The sequence below is a fragment of the Dendropsophus ebraccatus genome, chromosome 1 (genome assembly GCF_027789765.1).
Source record: "Dendropsophus ebraccatus isolate aDenEbr1 chromosome 1, aDenEbr1.pat, whole genome shotgun sequence".
NCBI classification, from domain to species: domain Eukaryota; kingdom Metazoa; phylum Chordata; class Amphibia; order Anura; family Hylidae; genus Dendropsophus; species Dendropsophus ebraccatus.
Window position 1 is genome coordinate 175,578,258 of NC_091454.1, and position 27,653 is coordinate 175,605,910.

Below are 27,653 nucleotides of genomic sequence, written 5' to 3' on the forward strand. Positions count from 1 at the left end.
TGATGTATCTACCAGAATCAGAAAGGCAAGGGACACATTTGCAACTTACCAAAACATTTGGGGCTTGAACTAGCTCAGCTAGTATACCAAAAGTTGTACTTATCTGAAAACATACAAATTTTTTTAAAACATGCTCCAAGTTTTCATTAACCATTTCTTGGGCTACATTTTCTAAGCCCGGTGGTCTGCCAGCTCGGTTTTGAATACTGATCTGTACTAGTATTGCAGGCAAATATCAATATAATAAGAGATTCATGGGTGTAAGTAAAGAGGAAATGGACACACTATGCAAAAAAGATGATATTTGCAAGCAGAAACTTGATTGGAATCCCCAAGGACAACACAGAAGAGGGAGATCAGTAGGCAAAGGAGCCTGCACCAAGAAATCTGTGCTTTGAAAGGTAATCTGTCCTTCTAAGTAAAGGTGAAAGCCAGGAACCAGCAGTAGTTGAAGTCTTTTAATTTGGTCCTATACCCTCACGAGTAAGGGCAGGACTCGAAGTAAGATCCTTTTTAGACAGCCCGATATGGGAACCAAAGAAACCAATCAGCACGATCAGCCCTCGTTTGCAGTGCCTTTACATGACAAAATTAATAAAGAGGCCGGGTTGCAGGAACTATCTCTATATTATTTGGATGGCTATTTAAATACATTGCTATCGCCCACACATCTCCTGTTTACACATGGACATGTACGGCAGGTAAACAATGATTTATAGGCCTGCTCAAAAGATGCAATCAGCCGCCAATAAGTGTTTTCTCACTCTTTGCCTGATAACTGACTCTTCTACACTCTTTTTACAGACATTATAGAACCTATTGATTTTTATGGGACAATGGACAAATTTTGTTTAATTTTTTTTCACTTTCTCTAGCAATCCCTCCCAGGTCACATGGTACACCAATTATACACTGTGGGTACCAAGCAAGGATCATATCACCTGTAGAATTTGTTATCTTTGCATTGATAAATAGCACTAGAAAGTAATATTAGACGTGCACAGTAAAATGCCGAAGGACAGTGGCTTCTGCGCGGCCATGTGATCTTTCCTGGGAGAGCCTAGTGATGTCCTTTCCTTTTTCTGTAAACCACACTTTTTTGGTGGTGGTGGTGGGGGGGGGAGATCCACAAATATGGGTGCAATACAAATTCAATGAAGTTTTTTTTGCAGATCGCATAAGCAAAATGCCAATTTGAGATCCATATTTTTTTAGTCTGCAAAGGAGTATGAAGGAGTACTTCACACTGTTACTTTTGTTGTGCACACAGTACAACATCACCAGAGCCTGATAAATAAAAGGATTTCTTTTCTATGTAAAGGAGTACCGGCACATAGTGGCTTCTTGTCTTCTTCTTATTTCTTTCTATGTAAAGCATTGCTGGTTGATATAGTAGACACATACATATAATAATACAGTAAAATGCTAATTTGAATCAATAATATTATATGTTTACAAATCCTGTTCTACAACGTTACACCTTCCCATTGTCCTGTTAAATAGTAATAGTTATTGTGGCAGACGCAGTAATTACATTGTTCCTCCCATACTGTAGTCACAGCTTGTATCATTCTTCATTCACCAATAAAGCTACTCATTTACCTGGCAATACCCAGTGTACCTGTCAAATGCACTTTGAAGAGAATTTCTGGACATGAGTAGACTGACTGGCTTCATAAATTCTCTTTATCTATTCAGAGAATGTTTGTTTTAAATCTTTTAGGAGGGCAGCAAGCAAGGTCCTTGGCAGCAGTGCGTCTAAACAATAGGGGGAAATAACCATGCTCGTATGCAGAATATCTTTTCATAAAACCTCTCCACTGAAAATGTAGTGGTGCTGCTAAAAAGATTTGGTGCTGCCTCCACTGAGAATAATGTATTTAGCTCCTTTGTTTTCAGGCATGAGAGCTTTGTCCCAATCTTAGATTAAAAGAATGGTCTCTAAACAAGGATGCAATTATAATTTGTCTTTTATCAGCTCCTGTGAAAGCGCAGCTGTGTTTTCACATTGACTGCATTATAAACTGAGTAGCACCACCCCTCCAAACTGGCAAATGTTTCCAGACAATATTTTCGCTAGTCCCAGTAAGAGATCTGAGCTAATCTGCTAGCCAGGAACAGGCTTGAAGAACCTCAGCTAACCTACTCAGCCTTTTATCTTCCCCACATGCTGGGTGCTTTCCCCTCCTCGTCTCAGACAGCCAAGATATTTTTTTCTTTCCAAAGCCAATCACTGAAATGATTGTGTATTCTATAAAGGATATTTCATGCACCTTTTATATTTGTGTCTATATATTTGTGTGTTTTATTATTCATTTCAGGCTTCAACAGAAAATAAACTACAAAGAACTTGTAATATTTTATCATGCAGTCGTGGTATGTATGTTTATAATAATACATGGTTTTATGCTGATTTTTAGCTAAACCGCATGTAAGTATTTTATGAATGATGAGATACGGATGATCCGATCAATATTACTATGTCATACCAATGTTTCATTGCAGTAATAAATAAGCATAAGCCATGATTAACTGTGGCAGGTTCACGTATCAATTATAGTTCTGAATTGATGAAACAGTTGCTATACTATGGCATATATTTACATCAATTCACGGTTTACTGCTTTTACCTAAATGTCTTATTTTATGAAGAGAAGTATCTTGGGTTAATGGTTGGGGAGAAAGTCAAATCCTCTGCATGTAAACTGCTTGTATACTGGGGTACTGAGGTCACAAAGTTTTTACAGCCTGTCAGACTGTAACTCAGGTGTCACACCAAGTGCTGGCAGCTGTGTTTTCCACTCCAGCCACTAGGTGTCTCACTTTCCCCAGTGCACAGCTGCAGTATGTGTAAAGGTTTTAATTGTGTTATGTTGTTGAATGAATCACAGGTATTTACACTCTGTGCACCACTTTCTCTCTTACCTTGACTGTCACACCACCCTATATAGGATAGGGGTTTCCTGGTTCAGTACAGTGTTTTGAGGAGCCTAGGTTCTGACCTAGTTGAGTTCAGTTCTGATCCAGTTCAGTGAGAGTCTAGAAACAGTCAGTATGCTGTGCTAAACTCTAGAGGTGGGGTAACCGGACATTAGGACCAACCCATGTCTACACCAAGGATTCTTCAGTCAGGACAGTCGCCCACAAAGGAAAAGAAGAGGAACTGATGCCCAGTAAAGCAATGGTGAACCAAGCTGAAGTACTTTACTGACACTACATTTAATAGTTATGGTAATCTTCACTAGACAGCTCCACCCAGAGAAAGAGACCTGGGACTCCTACTACCTCACTTGGTGGTCTCTGAACTAGTGCAGGCAGAAGGCAGATTCTTTGTTCGAGTATGCTATTCAACACACATCCCAGCAGAGTTCTGCTACTAAGTAGACAAGGGCTCCTACCTGGTCCCTACACTATACTCGCACACAAGTCTTCACTTCTACTTTCTCAAGCCTATCTAAAAGATCTATCTAAGGCCATGTTCAGATGCTGTAAGAGACCAGCTGTTCCATGACCCGGCCAAGTCACGGAACGGCTGGTCTCAGAAAAGATCATCCCGGCCGGTACTGAAGTACCGTCCGAATATTCTTTAGCGCTGCTGAGTTCTGATGCGGGCACATCCGTGCGTGCCCGCATCAGAACTCCCCACTGCACACAATGGAGCGTGCGGCTGAAGACGCACGCTTCATAGTGTGAACTGGCAGGGTTTTCTGTGGACGCTATTCATCGAATAGTGGCTGAATAAAACTACATGTTAGTTTCTTGCGGCGCCATTAGGGATCCCAGCCGGAGTGTATAATATGTGTATACACTCCGGCCAGGATTCCCTCAGTCTGCAGCACAACGTAAGTTCCGTGCTAACTACGGTTGTTGCAACAGCGGCCATGATTACTGCTGAACTTACGTTGTGTGAACATGGCCTCAGGATGTAGGTTTATTGTTATACTGTTACGTTTCTGCAGCCTTGCAATTTTTTTTGAGATGTGATGAGCAGATTTACAGCAAAAGCAAAGTGAAGCGCTTCGCTAGGTTTAGTGGTGTGCTTGTCACCTAGCTGTCTTTGAACTTCGTGCCGCTCCATGCTGTTCCGCTCCAGGTGCCTGCACAAGTTGGATCCAGTCCTGGGAAACTTTTCCAGGCACTGGAGTGGAGCAGCATGGAGTGGCATGGAGTTCAAAGGCAGTAGGCTGACAAGCCAACCACCGAGCCTAGCAAAGCGCTTCACTTTGTTTAACTTCACAAGTACTGTAAATTCACTCATCCCTTATTTCATCTCTCTCCTTACGCTTCTCAGCAGTACCTCCACTCATGTAACTCTTAGTGTAACCCGTTCACTTTTATGACATTTTTGCATTTTTGCTTACCTTGCAAACTCAGTACATCAGTAACCTTTTCTCCATGTGCATGCAGATGTATGCAGATGGGCAGATGCATCAAGGTAAAAATTGTGCACAACTTTTGGCGCCTCTTTGCTCAAAAATTGGGTGAATTTTTGTCGGTTTGTGTCCTGTGCACAATTTGGGTTAAAAAAAAAGTCAGGGAGAAGGCATGGCATTGCACGCAAGTAGGCTTGCCCTCCCTATGCATGAACTTTATAAACATTTTAGCCCAAAATAGGCTAAAGAAACCTATGTCAGCTCAGAGCCTGTACAACTGCCTCCAATGCTGCTGTTATGCAGATTTGTAAATTGCTTTTATTCAAAAATCCAGTACCTATGAGCTGCTGTATGTTTTGCATGTAGAAATGGTTTATTCCTTCCAGTCTGACCCTTTGCCAGTGTTGCCACCTCTGTCCATGACATGAACTGTCCCAAGCAGTACTCTCCTGCTTTTGGGGGGGGGGGCAGAGAACACCTCTGTCAGACTCATGTCAGACTGGAAAGAACACACCACTTCCTGCAGAACACACAGCAGCTGATAAGTATTGAAATTGTTAAAAATAAGTTATTCACAAATCTGTATATCTTTCTGGCACCAGTTGATTTTAAAATAAATATATAAAATGAGTAGCAATTTAATTACATAATATCTTTGTAGTGCATTTGTTGGAATTATTACCCAAGTATCTGGCCACAAGAAAACGGGAGCAGGAGACCAATGTCCAGTACTTAATTTGGATTCTGTTATATTGTTTTTCTTTTATTTTACAAGTTTAGGCCATGTTCACACAACGTAAGTTCGGCAGTAATCACGGCCATTGTTGCAACGGCCGTGATTAGTACAGAACTTCCGTTGTGTTGCAGGCTGAGGGAATCCCGGCCGGAGTGTATACATATAGTATACATTCCGGCCGGGATCCCTAGCGGGGCTGTGAAAAACTGACATGTCAGTTTTCTGTGGCCGCTATTCAGCGAATAGCGGCCACAGAAAACCCTGTCAGTGCACACTATGGAGCGAGCGGCTCCGGCCGCACGCTCCATAGTGAGCAATGGGGAGTTCTGATGCAGGTGCGCATGGATGTGCCTGCATCAGAACTCAGCGGCGCTAAAGATCATTCGCCCAGTACTGCAGTACCGGCTGGGATGATCTTTTCTGAGACCGGCCTTTCCGTGACCTTGCAGGGTCACAGAACGGCCGGTCTCTTACAGCGTCTGAACATAGCCTTATTTTGAAAGTGGGATAGCTGGGATGTAACAGAGAAAGAACACCCACCATATAGAAAGTGGGCCCTTCATGGCCATCCATCTATCAGTGTATATTGAGACATTTTCTTCTCCAATAAAGTGATGGCAAAATTGTGCATCCACAACATGTTATAGTAGTGAGTAATTCCTATTCCCACCTATAAGAAATAATAGGGTTACCTTGTTCGGAAGTTGCAGTCAATTGCAGCATTGTCACTGACATAGACACATAGCAACCTTAGTCCTGCTCTAGCCATTAGCTATTGTATATAGCAAAGGCATCATGCTACTTGTATGCTACTAACCATTGGTCTGTGCTGTGCAACACACACAGAGCTGCTGTGTAACCCATTACTTACCACTCATTTCAGTAAAGCTCTATGCATATACCATCATCCCAGTCTCTCCCTAGTGTAATGTTACTATGGTTTTCAGGTAGTCCTATCACCATACACCTTTCCTCAGTCTCTTGTGGAGGACCATTCCCAGGTGGGGGACCTCTTCTTCTCTGTCACACTAACTTTAAGCTAAAGAGAAGGTGGTGGAGGGGGGAGGATCTCTCAGTCAGCCAGTGAATGTCAGTACTTTGCATGGATCTGTGCTCTTTTCTCAGTGTCTGTGAGAAGAGCAGCATGTACTCTGATGATAGGTGACAATGATCTGCCACTATCCCCACATCCACTCATCACAGGAGGAGGACTAAGCAGAGAGCCTGCCTGCTGCCTTGCTGTGCCTGCACTGTGCTGGGATTGACTTGGAGCAGTTGTGGAGCTGCTGGTACTGAGAGCTGCCTGGCATTATTTGCATTGCTAGCCTGGACCTGCAGGAGCTATGCATCTGGACTTCAGGAGCTGGGTCCTGGCCACTGTCACCTTGCTGGTGGTCTTCCTCATCCTGGCGGATATATCTGAGCTGGAGGAGGAAATCGGGTAAGTACACGTCTAGCCCCTTCCATAGAGCAGCAGGGAGCTCCCGGTGATCTAGTTTCTTTGTCTTCATAGTTCAGCTTGGCTCTTGCTTAACTCTCCTGCTGCCTCTCTATGCTTTTCTTATAAGACTGACTAGTAGTTAACCCCATCATGTGCTAGGTAAAGGAAAGCCATGTATTGGTGTATGCTATCATTTACTACTTTTCCATTGTGTCTATATAGTGTCAGACATCACTGATGTCTTCATCAGATTCTTATTCACTTATGTTTCCAGTAGTAATATAAGCATAGAGAATGAGAGAGTGACTGGGAGAGATGGAGCAGCTATTAAGGAACTGCTCCTGATCCAAATGCAACATATTGTAGGAAAGAACTGGGCTTAATGCAGGACCATGCCTTGGAGACAAGGCAGAGCTTCTAATGCTAAACTGTGGTTGCTGGAAAACAATAGTTATGATGCAAAGCTGTGCTTATATATCACATCACAAGCCTCCTGAATGCACAACCAGGCTCCTGTGCTAAGAATCCCCACACATGGAGCAGAGGGAGAGGAGGGCTAGGGCATGCAGCAGGAGCAAGGGTTGTGTGTTTTCTAAATAGAATACTTTTTCCTTTCCATCTCTCCCCATTGCCTCTTTGATAGGGTTGCAGACAGTAATGATAGAACTTATTCCTTATTCTGTTGATAGGCTAATTGCTCTTATTGATCACTGTTAGACTAGTGGATTTGAATAAGATTTAGATGACTAGAGAAGTGCAGGAGTGTGCAGTGTCGGGTGTGGTGAGATGATGCCCCCATGGCTGGCATTACACGTGTCTCAATCGATATTGGACAGCAGTGAGGATGAGATAAGCTTTCCTGGTATCTCCTGGGTGTGTGGAGTGTTTTCTTTTTTATTATTATTATTCTCTGCTGTCCTTCTGCCTTTCAGTAATGTAAGTGATGAGACACTGGGGCCATATTCATGATGTAACTGACCACAACATTATAACAAATGCTGATACTTAAGAATGTTAAAATACTCAAGGGTCCAAAGTAAAAATTAATAAATAAATAAATAAATAAATAAATAAATAAAATCTTATGGGATGAAAAGTGTTTCTTATGGGATAAAAGGTGTTATCTGCTCAGGTTACATTCCCACCCTTATAGCAATAAATATTAGATTAGTAGCTATTGGGATATATTGATTTGTTGTGGAATGTGGCATTTTCATATATTATATGTCATACTGATTCACTTATTAGGATGTGGATTCATGGAAACTATCTGTTGGGTGATTTTATACATGGAACTCTCAAGCAATGGCTGCAGTGAATGCACTGTATTGAATAAAACTCTAGGTATTCTTCTGCTACCAAGGGACCTAGACTTATCAGTGTCCACTATGGACCGCTGGCCCATCCACCTATATAACAAGTTATCACTACTTTATCTTGTTCATTGTATTGTAGACAGAAAGCTATTTTTATAACTCAAGACATCTTTACAGTTTTTTTTTAAACATTGTTCCTTTCTATGCTCTTTTGTTAAGTCTTGGATGGGTTAAAGAGTTGTATAATTTGGCCACATTGCTTGACATTTATAGCAATGAAAAGTGCAGCTTTTAAAAAGCTATTTTTGAGTGTATTTTGCTTTTTCATCTTTTGCTTTTTCAATCTTTGCTACATTTTAAGTATTGCGACCTGGAAGCAACATCAAACATTGCTGACACATCTATATACAACTTGATTTATCCTGAAATAAGTCAGGATATTCGGGGGCTTGAACTGTACCTTTCCTACTTGCCAGTGAGTCAGTTTAAAAAAGAAAACCTCAACTTTTTAAGAAGGCTCCATAGATTTCTATAGATTAAGCCTTTCTGAAGGTAATATGCATTGCTTACTGCATAAATCTCAATATTCCCCTACAGGAGAGCGACTCGTCATCTTGAATCTTTGGCATATAGTTGGTATAAAGTTTGACTTTCCTTTTTGAAGGGGATCTATATTTTGGATTCCTCACTTTTTTTGTCAAAAAAAATCCAAATGTATACTGTGTAGTCTGTTTGCCATTTATTTATTTTTTTTCCTCGCTACATTCTTTACTTTTATAATGTCATGTTGTTTTGAACAATTCTGTAGTCCTCAAACCTTAAAGATTGTGAGAAAAAGTATCCAGGCTTGGGATATTGTACTGCTTCATAGAAGTCACAGGTTACTAGAAGTATGCTGTAAGTGAGAGCATGGTATGAACGGAATTGTGCCATTGTCTGTAAACTATGAATGAACAAACAACTGTGATGGCTGGCAGAAAACTTATGTTCTGCTATACTAAAAGGAACAGTATGTGGAATGGTCAGCCATATTTTGATTATTTTTTTTGATTTTTAAGTGACCCACAATCTGACCCCCCAAACCGCTTGTACCTTCGGATAGCTGCTTTCAATCCGAGATCTGTCCTGGGGTCCGTTTGGCAGGTGATGCAGTTATTGTCCTAAAAAACAACATTTAAACTTGAAGCCCTGTGTCAAATTGGCGTGGCCTAGAGTACCCATGCACTCGGATTGCGACACCTCTCTGTCCCTCCTCCCCGCCCTCTTCACCATTAGGAATGCCCCAAGAACAATTTCTCTTATTCACCTATTCACCTGGGCAGTGTTCAGGTGATGAATAGGAAATATCCTGCCTGAGGACGATCATAGTGATGAGGAGGGCGGGAAGGCGGTGCAGGCCTAGGACGGACACACACTCTAGGACATGCCAATTTGACACAGGGCTGCAAGTTTAAAAGTTGTTTTTAGGACAATAACTGCATCACTTGCCAAATGGACCCCAGGGCAGATCTTGGATTAAAAGCAGCTATCCAAAGGTACAATTGGTTTGCCGGGGGGGGGGGGGGGGGGGTCAGATTGTGGGTACAGAGTCGCTTTAAACCAACAGTGATCTGCCAGTTTAGTCTGGACTGTATTTGTCATGATTGCTTATACCAAAGGTCTTTTGGGACTCTGATTAGTCATGTTGTGCAAACTTATAAGCCTGCACCTATACAGGGAGTGCAATGTCTTACCACTGGTGGGTATCAGACCCTTTTTACACTGCATGTTTGCAATATGGACTGGGTGAGATCCTATACAGTATATGTAACCATAGACCTTCATTGCCCAATGAAGAACAAGAGAGACTCATTTTGGCCTCCTTCAGGTGGCATACATTGGGGTATGCTTAATAGGATAACAGACATCTGCACTGTTTTAATGAGCTGTATACAGAAAATGTACACTGAATACCAAGGACCCTACGTATCACAGATCCATCTTAAGGCTATGTTTAAACTATGTATTTTTGCAATAAACAAAGGCCATTGTTGCAGGTAGCAACAATGGCCATTGTTTATTGACAGCGGCCATTTGAATTGGTATGTATTGAACAACAGCAGCAGTGCATAAACTTCAGCCGTTGTCCTCTGCTGCTGCACAGAAAAACTGACATTTCTATTTTGTGTGGCCCCTATTTAGTGAACAGTGGCTATACAAGCCTATGCACACCATGTAAAGTACGGCTCCCAACCGTACTTTACATTGTGCTCTATTCTAATTGGAGTGTGGGTACACCTGAATATGCCTGCATTCAAATTTAAATTAAGTGATGTTCACCCTATACTGCAGTAAGTGAACATCTAAGATATCAGCTGTTGCTTGACACTGCAAACAGCAACAGTGTCAGACAACAGCCGATGTTCATACAGTGTGTTAACATGGCTTTAGTGTAGTTTGGAAGTATACATATTGGATGGACAGTGTGAAATTAGTTTATTACCAACAGAGATTAATTTATTAACTTATTAATTTATTACCAACAGAGATTAACAAACCTCCAAAAAAATGTTTCAGAATGTTTCAATCAAATTGGCCATCAGATTTGATGTATATTCAATGGCCAAATTAGATTCAGCGGTATACTCGCACAGTCAGGCGTAGAATGCTCGGCCTAGTGTGTGTAGGGACTGTAAGTGGCGATAGTTACATAGTAGTTAAATTTTTTTACCATTCATAGAGAATTTATGCTTACTGTACAGAGGCAAGAAGTCCAATGACTGGCGTCCTTTCTCTTCTTCATTCTGTGCATGGCCCTCTGTGCTTGGGCACCATGGAAACTACATATTGAGAAATGGGGCATCTATTGAATGCCTGAATTGCAGATCATCGCTACTTATCACCTTAAGGGTATAAACCCACACACCGTATATGCAGCGTATTTACTGCTGCGATACGCAGCAAACTCGCAGCAAACTCGCAGCAAAATCGCAGCAGATTAGATCTAAATAACTGAACACAGCATCAAATCTGTACCAACAAATCTGCTGCGTATTTGTTGCATATCTGCTGCATATACGGTGTGTGGGTTTATACCCTTAAGCCACACAGTAAGCAGCAATTCATAGTATATTGCTGCTAACTGTACAGGAGTAGGGACTTAAGTCTAAATCACCATGGAAACTACACACTGAGCAGTAAGGCATACATTATATGCCTCACTGCTCAGTGATCTGTCACTGGCCAGGGTGCAGAGGTCCCAGACGAGTGAATGTAGAGTGTTGTAGTCATGTGTATAGTCTTGCTGCCTACCTTTGGGTACCAATCATTCGCTGGGCCAGTCAATCTGCATCCAGTCCAGTGGGTGTTGACTGAGCAGTGAGGCAAACAGTGTTTGTGTAACAACCCAACAGGTGTTTACCCATTCTTCTACCTTACTGCTTTGACTTTGGGCCAGCCTCGGGAACAGAGTCAAAGTATCCTCTAGGTTTTTACCCTTCATCTCACTACAGGATACAGAAGCTGGACTTCTGCTGCTAGGGGATACCAGGTTGCTACCCCAAAAGTGGTTTCATATAATGTAAGGGTTTTTCAGGCAGGGCAGAAAGCCCTGGTACCAACCACCATGGACACATGCAGAAGTGAGGCAAGTGCAGTAGGCCAATAGCCAGCTAGCAATGGCAGTAGACACATATCGGTCCAGTGTAAAAAAAAAAGAAGATACAGTAGGTGCCGCTGGTCTAGAACAAGTGTTTCTAGAGCTAAAAGTATTCACATAGCAGCTAGCAAGTGGAAGCTGCAGATTAGGATATAGCAGAGATGGAAATGTTCAATCAATGTCCAACCAGTAACAAGTAACAAATGCTGAGTGATATACAGGAGAGTCAGCAAGGTACAGAAGGGTTAGATGCAATGTCAGGAAACAATCACGGGTCAGTAGAGCAGGACAGGAACACACATCTTCACTGTGGCAAATGCTCAGGCATAGTTGAGTGGGCAGAGCAGGCTTATAGGGGTGCACCAGAAGAAAAAAAAAAACATGTTTAAGTTAATTTGTGTCAGAAAGTTATACAGACTTGTAAAATTAGTTTTATTGAAAAAAATATATATAAAATAACTGAAGCCTCAAGCCTTCAAGTACTTTTCAGCTTATTGCAGGAAGTGGTGTATTCTTTCCAGTCTGACATGGTGCTCCCTGCTGCCACCTCTTGTATCAGGAACTGTCCAAAGCAGTAGCATGTTTTCCTAGGAAAAAAAAAAACTATTTTGCTCTGGACATTTCCTGACATGGACAGAGGTGGCAGTAGAGAGAACTGTGTCCAACTGGAAAGAATACAACACTTACTGCAGCTGAAAAGTACTGGAAGGCTTGAGTTTTTTTTAAACAGAAGTAATTTACCAATAACCTTTTGACATCAGTAGACTCTCTCTGAAATACATCTTTTATGCCAGGCAGAAATAGATAGAAAACACTGAACCATTAGGTTGCAGTGGCCCCTAGAGAGCAGATAAGGTACTGCAACCCTGATGGAAGAAGCAGGAGAATGCACAATGAGCAAGAAGCCCAACCAGGCAGTGTGGAGGTGGTGCTGAAAACATATCCCGCTGACAGTAAGTGCCGGACTTACAGTTTGCATTTGCTTTAGTGCTCAGTCTTTGTCAAGAGTCCCTGCTCCTGTACAGATTCACTCAAAGCAAAACTCAACATTAGGGATGAGCGAACCGAACCAGTACAAACCGGATTCGTTACGAACTTTGCAAGAAGTTCGGTACGAATCTGGAAAAAATAACAACGGTGACGCAAAATTGTACTTTTTTCACAGAATAGACCAGGATACAAGGGATTATTGCTCCTATAATCCCTTGTGTCCTTGTTTTCTGTGAATATCAAGATGTGTGACATCACCCCTGTTAGGGTGAAACCTTAAATTAGTCTCCTCAGATATACCTGGGTGCTGCCTAATCAAAAATGTAATGTGACAGCTGTCTGTGAGTATCAACCAAGACACATGACAGCAACTTCAATTTTCAAGCTTATCGAATTTATTAAGTGAAAATCAGTTCATAGCTTTAAAATCAAGTTAAAAAAATAGAAGAACCCCGTCTAGCTGCAACAACAAAAAGTTTTAAAAAAAAGTCCAATAAAGTCCCATCACTTTCCCAGAAACAAAAAAAAAATCCATAAAAAGTCCCATCACAGTCCGAGAAAAAAAAAAGTCCCATCGGTTCTCCCATCCACTGCACAGTTGTGTAGAAAAATGTTGGAGACTCATTGGGATTCTTGGTGTCCAAGACCGTGCACCCCAGTGCTGATGTCTGGTCCTTTAATTATGGGCAAGGGCAGTACATGTCTGTTACTGCCCATTGGGTCAACATTCCCCCATAAGACCACCATAAAGTTAGCCCATTCTTTCCACTGTCACCTCCTGGAGGCTTTAGGGGGCCAGTTCTGCACAAGTTCTTCCTCCACCAGCTTGCAACCATCCACCACTTTGACTGCAGCCCAACCTGCCCCGGTGTCTTACCAACGATGTCAGGCCCAGCGCTCTCAGGCTGTCTTCCATCTTGTAAGGCTGGGTGAATGGAGCTCCTCCGGACCATCAGGTAGGAAATATATGAATGGCTGACCCCAGGTCAACTAACGGTGGAAAGTGTTGTAGCCGACAAAGGGAGGAACCTTTTCTCTGCAGTGCAGCAGGGAGTCATATACTTTGTATGGCACATGTGATAAACCTCATAGTGCACAGGTTTCTTCGAACATGTCATGCCAGTTGTTGATCACTTTCGAGGACGCGACTCTGTGAGCAGGCATCAAGGACATCATCCCACTCTTCCGTATTCTGGAAAGTGCGGTAACCAACATCATCAGCAAGGATTCCCAGGCCACCACTCCAAGGCTGAACATCCTCCTGCTCCATGACTAGTCTGTTCTCAATATTACTGGCCTGAGTGCAATCAGGTACTGCCTCCTCCTCCTCAAATAGTCTCTTTTTAACCATACTGGGCTGTTTGCAATCAAGTGCTACTACCTCCTCCTCCCCCTCCTCCACACTGGGTCCAATACAGTACTATTACTGCTGCTGGTTCCACTGTCAAATGTCTGTTTTCCACCCTACTGGGTCCAAGGAACTTTGTGTCCTATGCACCTTGTAACCACTTACACCTTTGCTGTCACTGAATGGAAACACCCAGTGTCCTTGTTTGCTGTCACTGAATGGAAACACACATTAACCTTGTTTGCTGTCACTGAATGGAAACACCCAGTGTCCTTGTTTGCTGTCACTGAATGGAAACACACAGTAACCTTGTTTGCTGTCACTGAATGGAAACACACAGTGTCCTTGTTTGCTGTCACTAAATGGAAACACACAGTAACCTTGTTTGCTGTCACTGAATGGAAACACCCAGTGTCCTTGTTTGCTATTACTGAATGGAAGCACACAGTAACCTTGTTTGCTGTCACTGAATGGAAACATCCAGTGTCCTTGTTTGCTGTCACTGAATGGAAACACACAGTAACCTTGTTTGCTGTCACTTAATGGAAATACACAGTAACCTTGTTTGCTGTCACCAATTTTGGGATGGTTCATATGCTCCCTCTGTTTCACTATTCACTCATCACTAGTGCAGTATTATTGCTGGCATTTTTTTTCACTATTTTTGCACTTTGATTTTTTAAACTTTTTTCATTGTAATAGCAACTGCAACTAAACAAAACTATATCCTATCACACTCCCACTATTGTAGCTCCAATTATTCAGCCGTTAGAGCAAGGTTCGTTTTTGGTTCGGTTCGGATGAAGCCGAACTTCACAAAAGTTCGCCGGATCGAACCGAACCGAACTTTTCAAAAGTTCGCTCATCCCTACTCAACATATTAGATTTATGCCATGTTCACACATGGCAAAACAGTGGCCGTTCTGTGACATGCCTGTGTCACAGAATGGCCGCTGTCTGAGATGTTCAACCGTCCAATACTGAAGTACTTCTACTTAATTGGAATACGGGCACATTTGGCTGTGCCCGCACTCAAATTAGCCATAGAACACAATGTAAAGTACAGCTAGGAGCCGTACTTTACATTATCTGCACAGTCGATTTCATGCGGCTGCTGTTCACTGAATAGCGGCCTCACAAAATAGACATGGTAGTTTTCTGTGCGGCCGCATGGAATCCTGGCCGTAGTGTATACAGTCTGAATACACTACAGCCGTGATTCCATAGAAGTTATTACAAACGGCTGCTGTGATTAAACAACAGCAAGAACAGCCATTGTTTAATGTAAAAATACCCTGTGTGAACTTGGCCTCAGACTAACCTAATTCTTTTGTAATACTGGGAACAAGTTAAGCATTTTCTAAATCGATTAGATCATCCTTTATTACTTATTTATGAAACCAAATTTATCCAAAAAGTCAAATAAAATATTAAAAGACCATAGCAGGAGGACAGCGTGTCGTCCTAGGTATTTTTGATAATACATTCCTAAGATAATGGTAACATTTACTGCTCTTCTTTCTCATGTTCCAGCAAACATTTCCTCATTGTTTTTGGTATATCCACCTGCAAAGAGCACAGATAGTCAGATCTGAGATTTCTGTGTAATTTCTCTATGTTGCTCACAGTTCTAAATTGCTGCTTAGGCTTCAGGAATGTCAGGCTTTTATTTTTAGACTGTGCTGGAAATGATGCTATAAGTGGCTGGAGAAACCTTCAATGAATGAGTCCACCAAGATTCATTTATTGGATCCAGGGAAGCTGGTTTCATTTGTCTTTTAATGGCCCATAAAATAAAGGGATAACTTTATAGGGCTGTAAACGCTGTGTTGCTTCATGTTGAATATTTGGTTATGGATTTCCCAAATAACATATTAGGTATAATTAGGCCCTGTGCATGTATCATAGCCGTGTCCACAGAGCATCTATATATGCACATGGGGCGCTGAAGAGCTGGCAATCACTGTAGGAATTCAGTGCAGGATTCTAGCTATAGGATATGCAGAACCCAGTGGCTGAGAGGGTCCATAGACCACAAAAGACATCCGCAGTGTCATAGCACAATGTGGATTAGGGCATTATTATAGTTTTTATCAAGCCTTTTATTATGAAAGGAGTTTTAGGAAAACAGGCATAAACTGGAGCATGACACATATTCAAATGGATTCATGTATTAAATCAGGTAAGCAATAGTGATGAGCGAGTAGTATTCAATCAAATACTACAATATTCAAACTATTCGTTTTCAATCGAACATTCAATTGAAAACGCAGTCGAAATTTAATTCACTGGCTAAACTATGTCACCTCCTGAGTATAGGAATAGGGGATTCAGATTTGTGTTTCTTGCTGGTTGGAGATAGAGAGGGAGAGACTGTATACCAGGGAGAGAAAGCTTTTAGGTTTAGTTAGATAGGAAGGGACTAAAGTATAGAAACTAGAAAGGGCTAAAAGTATAATCAAACTGGTGTAAAGTAGAATTGTCTTAGTTGCCCCTAGCAACCAATCAGATTCCACTTTTCATTCCTCTGATTGGTTACTAGGGGCAACTAAGCCAATTCTACTTTACACCAGTTTGATAAATCTCCCCCCATATACTTAGAAGCTGTTGTGAGACAGTGTGTAAGGTTGGGCAGACAGTGCAGTGTAAGCAAAGGTTGTAGTGTATCTACTGTAGAGATAGGGCGTATCTATCTATAGCAGTATACTGTGAGTGTGCCATAAAAAATATTATCTTGGTACTGCTGATTAGTGCACTGTGCATCCTGTAAAGGAGTTGAACACTTCTTTCTTTTTGACATACTAAAAAAATATTATATATCCGATATATGACTGTATACTGCGAGTATGCCATAAAAACTATTATCTTGGTACTACTGATTTGTGCACTGTGCGTCCTCTAAAAAATTTAGAATTTTTTCTGTTTGGCATTCTTAAAAAAATCAAATCACACACACACAGTGACAGTTAAGGGTGGGTGCTGTTTATTTTCCCCCTAGTCTATGCCATCTGTGGTTGTCATGGGCAATGTAATTTAAAGGGGTGCATGATAAAGTTTCTTTTGCTTAATATTTGGCTTTCTGTCCGAGCTTTCCAAGTATTATACATAGTGGTTATATTGTGTTTGGAGTGTATTGTAGACAGGCTGTGATGGTGGAGTAAAACTGCGACTTTGCGACTGTTAGATGTACCCAGACATGCTTCCCCTGCTGTCTCAGATGCATTCCAGAGATGTTGGCATCATCTCCTGAGGTGTCATTGTGGACTTGGTGACCTCCAAGTGATCAAATATTGATTTCCAAGTCCCAAGTATTTTTCTCCCATATACTATAATGGGATTCAATATTCAATTGAATAGTTGAACATCAGGGGCTATTCGAATCGAATTTTGAATTTTTGTATACTTTTATTCAAATACACTATTCGATCATCTCTAGTATGCAAGGTACAGTATGAGGCTATGTTCACACAGTATTTGTGGTCATTGTTTTGGTCAGTATTTTGCAACCTAAACCAGGAGTGGATTGAAAACACAGAAAGGCAGGGTCGTATTAACAGCTGCTGCTGTCTCAGGCACTAAACCTGAAGACGCCCCAGCTTGGGGAGCGTGGTTTTGGCAAAATGCCTCTCTCTACATGTAGAAACATTGTGGGAGATTTATCAAACATGGTGTAAAGTGAAACTGGCTCAGTTGCCCCTAGCAACCAATCAGATTCAGCTTTTCATTTCTCACATAATGTTTGAAAAATTAAAGGTGGAATCTGATTGGTTGCTAGGGGCAACTGAACCAGTTTCACTTTATACCATGTTTGATAAATCTCCCCCACAGTCTGAATCGCTTTTTTCATGGATTTTAACTGCTTAAAACATAAACAAATTTCCACATTGAAATAATTATTACAGCAGTCTGCATATTGTCTGAAGGAATTCTCACCACAGGATTGGTAGATTGGTAGGTAATAGCTCCAGGCATCACATTTACCTCTGCCACACCAGACCTGGACAATACCGTCATACTGTGACTGGATATCATAGCCATACTGTGACTGGATAATGTCACCACACCACATCTGACTAATACCCACCCCCCCATAAAAAGACACCACATTTACTGGCAAGTCTAAACTGGAGGTGGAAGACTAAAAAAAAAAAAAAAAAAAGTTGCTCCCACTGCTCCCTGGTGCTGCCCCCCTGCAAGGTGCTGCCCTAAACACCGGACCACGGGTGCCTAGTGGTAAATACAGCCCTGCAGAAAGGCTATGTTCAAATACAGTTAAACTGAGTGGATGGCTGCCATCTAATGGCAAAAAAACAACATCCGTGTATTGAAACAACATTAAATAATGGTCGTCAAATTAATGCTCACAGCAGCCGTCAAATTTATGTTTGTGTCATTATTCTGCGGCTGTTATTAAGAAAACAGCAGCCATAACTTTACGTTGTTCACACATTGATTTTTTTTCCCACTATTCTTTTACTGTAATTTCCACAAATTGAATGGGGCTTTAAAGGGGTAGTGTGGCGCTAATCATTTATTCACAAAATAACACACATTACAAAGTTATACAACTTTGTAATGTGTGTTATGTATGTGAATGGCCCCTTTCCCCGTGTTCCCCTCCACCCATGCTAGACCCGGAAGTGTTGGTGCATTATACGTACCGCATTCGTGTCGACCCCTGTCCGCCATCTTGGGACAATGACGTCGTCTTCGGGAGGCCGGCTGAACCGCTCCATCCGTCCCTCATGCTGACCCCTCATGAGGGATGGATGGAGCGGTTCGGCCGGCCTCCCGAAGACGACGTCATTGTCCCAAGATGACGGACGGGGGTCGACGCGAATGCGGTAAGTATAAGGCATCAACACTTCCGGGTCTAGCGTGGGTGGGGGGGAACACGTTGAAGGGGGCCATTCACATACATAGCACACATTACAAAGTTGTATAACTTTGTAATGTGTGTTATTTTGTGAATAAATGATTAGCGCTGCACTACCCCTTTAAAATAGCAACACCCATCAGGGTGTAAAAAGGTGACCATGGCTAACATAAACCAGAAAAATGTACCAGCGTCAGTCATTGCAATGACGGCCCCCAAAGTATGTCAAACATCGGATGTTATTTGATAGTAAAAAAAATGAACATGGCTTTCAGTATCCAATAACGGCCATTGAAAAACATTGTGTGAACAAGGGTTCACACTGAGTTTTTGCAGTCCGTTTAACGTATACGGTTTAAGAAAAAAAGGCTGCAAAAACTGATGCAATTGTGTGCAATCCATTTGGATCTGTTTTTCCATTGTCCAGGTATCGTTAACCAATGGCCGTTCATGCGGAATGTCCGTTTATACAGCGTACGACCATAGCCTTAAGATGTCCTTTCCATGTATTGATATTAATACTTCTAGTCAGGTGCTGATTTCAGTGAAAGTTTGTACACAGCATACTGAGGAAATCTTATACTTCTTTGATTTTGGAGCTGTGAATATTCACTACATATATATAACTTTATGTTAGATATTTCAGTCACATTCTGGAGAGCTTCTCTGTGAGGACGTAAAACAGACTTAATAGAGCATAAAATGTGTTCTAATTTACTAGCGAACTCTAGGGGAACAGTGCTGCTGGGGGAAGGGGTATTACTTCTCTTCTAAAGACGTGGGATACTTCCAGAGGGATTTGTAGGTATTGCATCCATATGGCTGTGACGTAAACCATCACAGCCTGATGTAGACATGCTCCCTGGGATCAGCACTCTTGGAACAAATTGCAGCACTGAGTATATTAGGAAATTAGAGCATGTCTTGTGAGCTATTGTTTGCAAACTTCTTACTACCAAAGAGTTTCTGTAAATAATATAGAATGGGGGGCACTCAGGTGGCCTTTAAAATAAGCTGCTTAGAGACACTGAACTAGTTTCATAAGACTTTGCAGAAGTTTTCTTGGGATTAGTGATGAGCGACATTCCAAACTGTTCAAACTGTTTGGGTTCAGCAACATTCTCCAAACCTGAACACTCAACATTTGACTCCCAGCAGCTAAAGAAGATGGATGCCCATGGCCTATGGGTGTCTCTGTGTTTTCCAGGACTGGCTAGGACGGCATCCAACTTCTCCAGCCACCAAAAGTAAAATGCCAAGTGTTCAGGTTCAGAGAATGTTGCCGAACCCAAACAGTTTGGCAAATCTTTTTAACACTACTCAGACTACTATGGTTTCCTGCTCCACTCCAAAAAAACATGAAAGTGAAAGTTTTATTGTCTTTCTGTGAAATTTGTTTAGAGTAAATGAAGAAAATTTTAATGAAATCATAGTTGTCACTTTGACCCGGAATAATGCTCTGAGACATCCATGCTGTGTGTAAGCTCTAAATGATCAATATCTCCCACAAATAGGGAGAGATCTGACAGAATGGTTGGACCACCCCAATGACTTGGAGCCATGTTCCCAGCAAAAGTTACAACTATGTTTTCACTACAATGACACAACCTTTCAAAGTGAATTATATATCATTGTGAAAGATGCCAGTCAATTTAATCACTACACAGGTTTATGCATATGATTACATATGAGATGGACTTCTTCCCGTGACATCACCCCTGCATTTCTCCAAAATACCAGGGACTGTCTAGCCGCTCTATCTAACACTATGGGGGACATTTATCATTTGCACTTTTTTTGAGAATATTTTTATCACTGGCTTATATGTTTATAGCCTAGTAAGGTATTTATGAAAATTGACAAGTTGGTTCATAAATCAACTGCCATAGCTTTTACTGGCGCTGCACATTTTACTACAGGTATTCATGAATTGACCTTGTTTAGGAAAGTTTTGCTACCCTGAGACTGGAGTACAGATGCAAACGAAAATGTCAATATTTCAAAATTCTCACACAATAAATCACAGCTAACAAAATTCTTATGAAAAAACACTACCACAAGAGTTAAGAAGGCAAAAAACAGGCGCAAGCTGTCATATTCACACATACACTGAGCTACACTGTTTGGTAAATCTGACAAAGGTCTGTGCACATCACAAATATGCCAAAAAATGCTAAGGAGCACAAGGTACACTGTTTGATAAATGTCCCCGTTTGACCTCTCTATTTCTAAAACTTAACCTTTCTTAAACTGAACTTCTTATATACGCTCCCTCTAACCAGCCCAAACTCGACATCTCACTATCAGTCTGCGGTACTAGCATAACTCCCGTGCATCAAGCTCGATATCTGGGGGTTATGCAAGACTCTGATCTATCTTTTACTCCCTATATCCAAGCCCTTGCACGCTCCTGTCATCTACATCTCAAAAACATACACTATTGTTCAAAAGTTTGGGGTCACCCAAACAATTTTGTGTTTTCCATGAAAAGTCACACTTATTCACCACCATACATTGTGAAATCAATAGAAAATAGAGTCAAGACATTGACAAGGTTAGAAATAATGATTTGTATTTGAAATAACATTGTTTTTACATCAAACTTTGCTTTCATCAAAGAATCCTCCTTTTGCAGCAATTACAGCATTGCACATCTTTGGCATTCTAGCTATTAATCTGTTGAGGTAAGCTGGAGAAATTGCACCCCACGCTTCTAGAAGCAGCTCCCACAAGTTGGATTGGTTGGATGGGCACTTCTGGTGTACCATACGGTCAAGCTGCTCCCACAACAGCTCAATGGGGTTGCGCTGGCCACTCCATTACCGATAGAATACCAGCTGCCTGCTTCTGCTGTAAATAGTTCTTGCACAATTTGGAGGTGTGTTTAGGGTCATTGTCCTGTTGTAGGATGAAATTGGCTCCAATCAAGCGCTGTCCACTGGGTATGGCATGGCGTTGCAAAATTGAGTGATAGCCTTCCTTCTTCAGAATCCCTTTTACCCTGTACAAATCTCCCATCTTACCAGCACCAAAGCAACCCCAGACCATCACATTACCTCCACCATGCTTAACAGATGGCGTCAGGCATTCTTCCAGCATCTTTTCATTTGTTCTGCGTCTCACAAACGTTATTCTTTGTGATCCAAACACCTCAAACTTGGATTCATCTGTCCACAACACTTTTTTCCAGTCTTCCTCTGTCCAATGTCTGTGTTCTTTTGCCCATCTTAATCTTTTTATTTTATTGGCCAGTCTCAGATGTGGCTTTTTCTTTGCGACTCTGCCCTGAAGGCCAAAATCCCGCAGCTGCCTCTATACTGTAGATGTTGACACTGGTGTTTTATGGGTACAATTTAATGAAGATGCAAGTTGGGGACCTGTGAGGCGTCTGTTTCTCAAACTAGAGATTTTAATGTGCTTATCTTCTTGCTTAGTTTTGCAACGCGGCCTCCCACTTCTTTTTCTACTCTGGTTAGAGCCTGTTTGTGCTGTCCTCTGAAGGGAGTAGTACACACCGTTGTAGGAAATCTTCAATTTCTTAGCAATTTCTCGCATGGAATAGCCTTCATTTCTAAGAACAAGAATAGACTGTCGAGTTTTAGATGAAAGTTTTTTTTCTTGACCACATTAGCAATGTATAGAGTGTATTTCTTTAAAGTTAGGACTATTTTAAAGTTATCTTCATTGAAAAGTACAGTGCTTTTCCTTCAAAAATAAGGACATTTCAATGTGACCCCAAACTTTTGAACGGTAGTGCATGCAGAATCCGCCCATTTCTCACCACTGACACAGCTCAGACTCTTACTGTCTACCTGATCCATTCTCGTCTTGACTATTGCAACTCCCTACTAATCAGTCTTCCTTTCTCTAAACTCTCCCCTCTCCAGTCTATTCTTAATGCAGCAGCCAGACTAATCTTCCTCTCCAGCCGCTACACTGACGTCTCCCCTCTGTGCCAGTCACTGCACCGGTTACCCATTTAGTCGAGAATTCACTTAAAACTCACCTTTACCCATAAAGCTCTCCACAACGCTGCCCCTCCATACATCTCCTCCTTCATCTCCACCTATCATCCTACCCATGCTCTACGCTCTGCTAATGATCTAACCTTAACATCTTTGATAATCAGAACCTCTCATTCCCGCCTCCAAAACTTCTCTCATGCTGCACCAGTTCTCTGGAACGCCCTCCCCAAATACCTCAGACTCATACCCAATACTCACAGTTTCAAGCGTGCCCTGAAGACTCATCTCTTCAGGCTCGCTTATAACGTTTCCTAAACTTGTCCCCCCTTCTGTTGTCCCCTCACTCTATATCTCTGATGGCTCCATGCACTTTATACATTTTATGTGCAATCAGACATTGGAGTGTGACTAGCTCATCCTGTTCTTTCCAACTACTGTATGTACAATGGCTGAACCATGGACAAATAAAGCACTTGTGCCTTGTGCCTGGAGTTGTAGTCTGTAAGCTCCAACAAGCCAACAAGCAGGTCTCGTATATGCTGTGTATTTTTATTTTGATTTATTCTAATTATTTAACTGTGTATTATGTAACATCTGTACTATATGTAAAAAAAAAAAAGCGCTGGGAAATCTGTTGGCGCTATGCAAATAAATATTATTATTATTATTATTATTATTAAGCCTCACCCAAATAAATACATAACTTTTTGTAATGGGTCTTAACTGGCCACAGCTTTATTTGAAATCACACAACTACAAAAATCAAAAGAGTAGGTGAAATTCTAGCCAAATATATTTTCGGAAACATGGATATGATGAGATCCCACAGTTGTCTTACATACTGTACAGCAAATGGCCAAACAGCAACCAAGGGGTGTGACGCTTTGGTTTTTCATCCTTTGAAAGGCAGTCTACCTCAATGTTGTTAATGACCCTACCAAAGTTGCACTCTCCTTGGCTTATGAGTCCAGCTGCCTCCAGAAGATGTTACCATTACCACATCCTTCATGCTAAACCCAGCCAGTTCACAATCATTAAGTTTATCAGCTTCTATTAGATAAAAATTGGTCCACCATTACGTACCTTCAACTTCCATCTCTTCAACTGCAACATCAAAGCATTACACATATATTTAATTTTATTAGAATTTTCCTCAAGGCCTGAAATATAAAATTTTAAATTAAATCAGGCCAACATCCATATAAAGGCATTAAACCTCAGATCCACAAAGCGTTATCCTTCTGCACACCCTGTTTAGGAAACCTCTAGGGAATAATGCCAGAATAAAGGATTGCCCTTTCACATAAGTAAAGGCTGTAATAATACATAATCAATTTACACAGGTTCATCAGTTTAATAACAAATTCAATAAATAAATAATTGCACAGAAGAGAACATGGTAAGGGTGGGCAAACGGGAAATGTTTCTGCAATTTCTTCAAGTGCGAGAAAGAGAAACAGTGAGAGCACATGCTCCTCCGCTGCCGCTGCTCCACGATTTGAGAAGTGACATGTCACATTTTCTAGCGGAGACCTGCGACAGCCAGGGGCGGATTAACTTTACCATAGGCCCCGGGCTGCTCACAGGCCTGGGCCCCCCACCCCACTGTAACTATGGAAGCACTAGCCTGGTGTTCATAGTACAGTATAGATAATGTCATGATGTCCTGATTTGTGCAAAATTGCTATAAAAAAACAGTGATTTTTTTGCAAATCATGGCGGAAGTGTAGCCAGGAGACAGTACACCACTGAAAGTATAAGTCTTTTTGGGTGGTCATGGGCCCCCCAGGAGCTCAGGGCCCCGGGCTGCCGCCCAAAATGCCCCTATTATAATCCACTACTGGCGACAGCAGAGGAGCCAGCACTTTCCCAGAACAGGCTATGGGACACTGAGACAGGCGGGATTCCACCATGGAGAGTTCTGCAGTGGAATTACTGACTGATTTACTCAGTGTGAACATACCCTTAAAAAGGGAACCACCATTCAGAGCATATAGTCTGCTTAGCTCTTATTCTGTATCACAACATGTCTGGCAGTTGAGACACGATAACGCCCTCAACTTTCTATTATCATGTATATAGTGTAACATTTTAACAAGAAATTAAGGCCACCAGTTGTGAGCCACCAGTTGTTCAATTCTCCCATCATCACCGCCCCTTTAAAAATAGGACATAAAGACAAATGTAAGATAGTATTTATGGTTTTTACCCTATAGAACATACAGTTGTCCCTAAACATACAATATTAACCCCTTGAGGACCCAGCCCAAAATGACCCAGTGGACCAGGCCAAATTTTGTGATTTTGACCTGTTTCACTTTATCCATTAATAATGTCTAGATGCTTTTACATATCCTAATGATTCTGAGACTGTTTTCTCGTGACATATTCTACTTTAAATTACTGGTAAATTTGAGTGGATATTTATAGCGAATACTTATGAAAAATCACAAAATAATGTGAAAAATTGTGAAAATTTTCATTTTTCTAACTTTGAAATATTCTGCCTGTAAGGAAAATAGTTATACCACATAAATTAGACACTAAATAACATTAGCAATATGTTTACTTTATGTTGGCAGCATTTTTTAAACTTGCTTTCAATTTTTTAAAACACTGGAAAGCTTAAAAGTTTAGCAACAATTTTCCAGATTTTCGAGAAAATTTCAAAATCAGCTTTTGTTAGGGACCAGTTGAGGTTTGAAGTGAATTTAAGGGGATTGTATGTAATAACCCCCCCACAAATCACCCCATTTCAGAAACTGCACCCCCTAAACTGTTCAAAATCACTCCCAAAAAGTTTTTTAACTCTTTAGTTGAGTCACAGAAATAAAAGCTAAATGTGTAATAAAATCGAAAATTTCAATTTTCTGTGCACAAATTATATTGTAATCCAATTTCTCTCATAGTAGAAAACCTATTACCAGAGAAATGCACCACAAAATGTATTGCCCTGTTTCTGCAGTTTAGAGAAATACCCCATATGTGGACATAAACTGCCAAGTGGGCGCTAGGAGAGCCTCCAAAGGGAAGGAGCGCCGTTTGGATTTTGGAAGCTGGATTTGGCCAGATTGGAGGACGGAGGCCATGTTGCCTTTACAAAGGCCCAGTGCTGCCAAAACAGTAGAAACCCCCCACAAGTGACACCATTATGGAAACTACACCCCTCAAGGAACGTAACAAGGGGTGTAGTGAGCATATAGACCCTATTGGTGGCAGGCACAATCTGCTAAGAAAATGAAAAATTACTTTTTTTTGACCAAAAAGTTAGTCTAGCCTCAAATTTTTCATTTTCACAAGTGGTTGAAAAAGAAAAAAAACCTGCTAGACATGTAGAGCAATTCCCCCTGAGTACGGAAATACCCCACATGTGGACGTGAAATGCCAAGTGGGCGCTAGGAAAGCCTCCAAAGGGAAGGAGCGCTGTTTGGATTTTGGATGCTGGATTTGGCCAGATTGGAGGACGGAGGCCATGTTGCCTTTACAAAGGCCCAGTGCTGCCAAAACAGTAGAAACCCCCCACAAGTGACACCATTATGGAAACTACACCCCTCAAGGAACGTAACAAGAAGTGTAGTGAGCATATAGACCCTATTGGTGGCAGGCACAATCTGCTAAGAAAATGAAAAATTACTTTTTTTTGACCAAAAAGTTAGTCTAGCCTCACATTTTTCATTTTCACAAGGGGTTAAAAAAGAAAAAAACCTGCTACACATGTAGAGCAATTCCCCCCGAGTACGGAAATACCCCACATGTGGACGTGAAATGCCAAGTGGGCGCTAGGAAAGCCTCCAAAGGGAAGGAGCGCCGTTTGGATTTTGGAAGCTGGATTTGGCCAGATTGGAGGACGGAGGCCATGTTGCCTTTACAAAGGCCCAGTGCTGCCAAAACAGTAGAAACCCCCCACAAGTGACACCATTATGGAAACTACACCCCTCAAGGAACGCAACAAGGGGTATAGTGAGCTTATGGACCCCACTGGTGACCGGTACAAATGTGGAACAATGTGCCGTGAAAATGAAAAATTTTATATTTTTAACTAAAATGTTAGTCTAGCCTCACATTTTTCATTTTCACAAGGGGTTAAAACAGAAAAAAAACCTGCTAGACATGTAGAGCAATTCCCCCCGAGTACGGAAATACCCCACATGTGGACGTGAAATGCCAAGTGGGCGCTAGGAAAGCCTCCAAAGGGAAGGAGCGCTGTTTGGATTTTGGAAGCTGGATTTGGCCAGATTGGAGGACGGAGGCCATGTTGCCTTTACAAAGGCCCAGTGCTGCCAAAACAGTAGAAACCCCCCACAAGTGACACCATTATGGAAACTACACCCCTCAAGGAACGTAACAAGGGGTGTAGTGAGCATATGGACCCTATTGGTGGCAGGCACAATCTGCTAAGAAAATGAAAAATTACTTTTTTTTGACCAAAAAGTTAGTCTAGCCTCAAATTTTTCATTTTCACAAGGGGTTAAAACAGAAAAAAAACTGCTAGACATGTAGAGCAATTCCCCCCGAGTACGGAAATACCCCACATGTGGACGTGAAATGCCAAGTGGGCGCTAGGAAAGCCTCCAAAGGGAAGGAGCGCTGTTTGGATTTTGGAAGCTGGATTTGGCCAGATTGGAGGACGGAGGCCATGTTGCCTTTACAAAGGCCCAGTGCTGCCAAAACAGTAGAAACCCCCCACAAGTGACACCATTATGGAAACTACACCCCTCAAGGAACGCAACAAGGGGTATAGTGAGCTTATGGACCCCACTGGTGACCGGTACAAATGTGGAACAATGTGCCGTGAAAATGAAAAATTTTATATTTTTAACTAAAATGTTAGTCTAGCCTCACATTTTTCATTTTCACAAGGGGTTAAAACAGAAAAAAACCTGCTAGACATGTAGAGCAATTCCCCCCGAGTACGGAAATACCCCACATGTGGACGTGAAATGCCAAGTGGGCGCTAGGAAAGCCTCCAAA

General features: G+C 41.6%; 1 protein-coding gene across 1 annotated transcript in view; it reads left to right on the plus strand.

The window, feature by feature from the left end:
• Nucleotides 1-6,397: 6,397 nt before the first annotated feature.
• Nucleotides 6,398-27,653, plus strand: part of ST8SIA2 (ST8 alpha-N-acetyl-neuraminide alpha-2,8-sialyltransferase 2) — a 181,206-nt gene continuing 159,950 nt past the window's right edge. Inside the window, exon 1 of the mRNA XM_069957947.1 lies at nucleotides 6,398-6,550. Within this exon, the coding sequence (XP_069814048.1) occupies nucleotides 6,453-6,550 (98 nt within the window). The 5' untranslated portion in view covers nucleotides 6,398-6,452. The remainder of the gene's footprint in view (nucleotides 6,551-27,653) is intronic.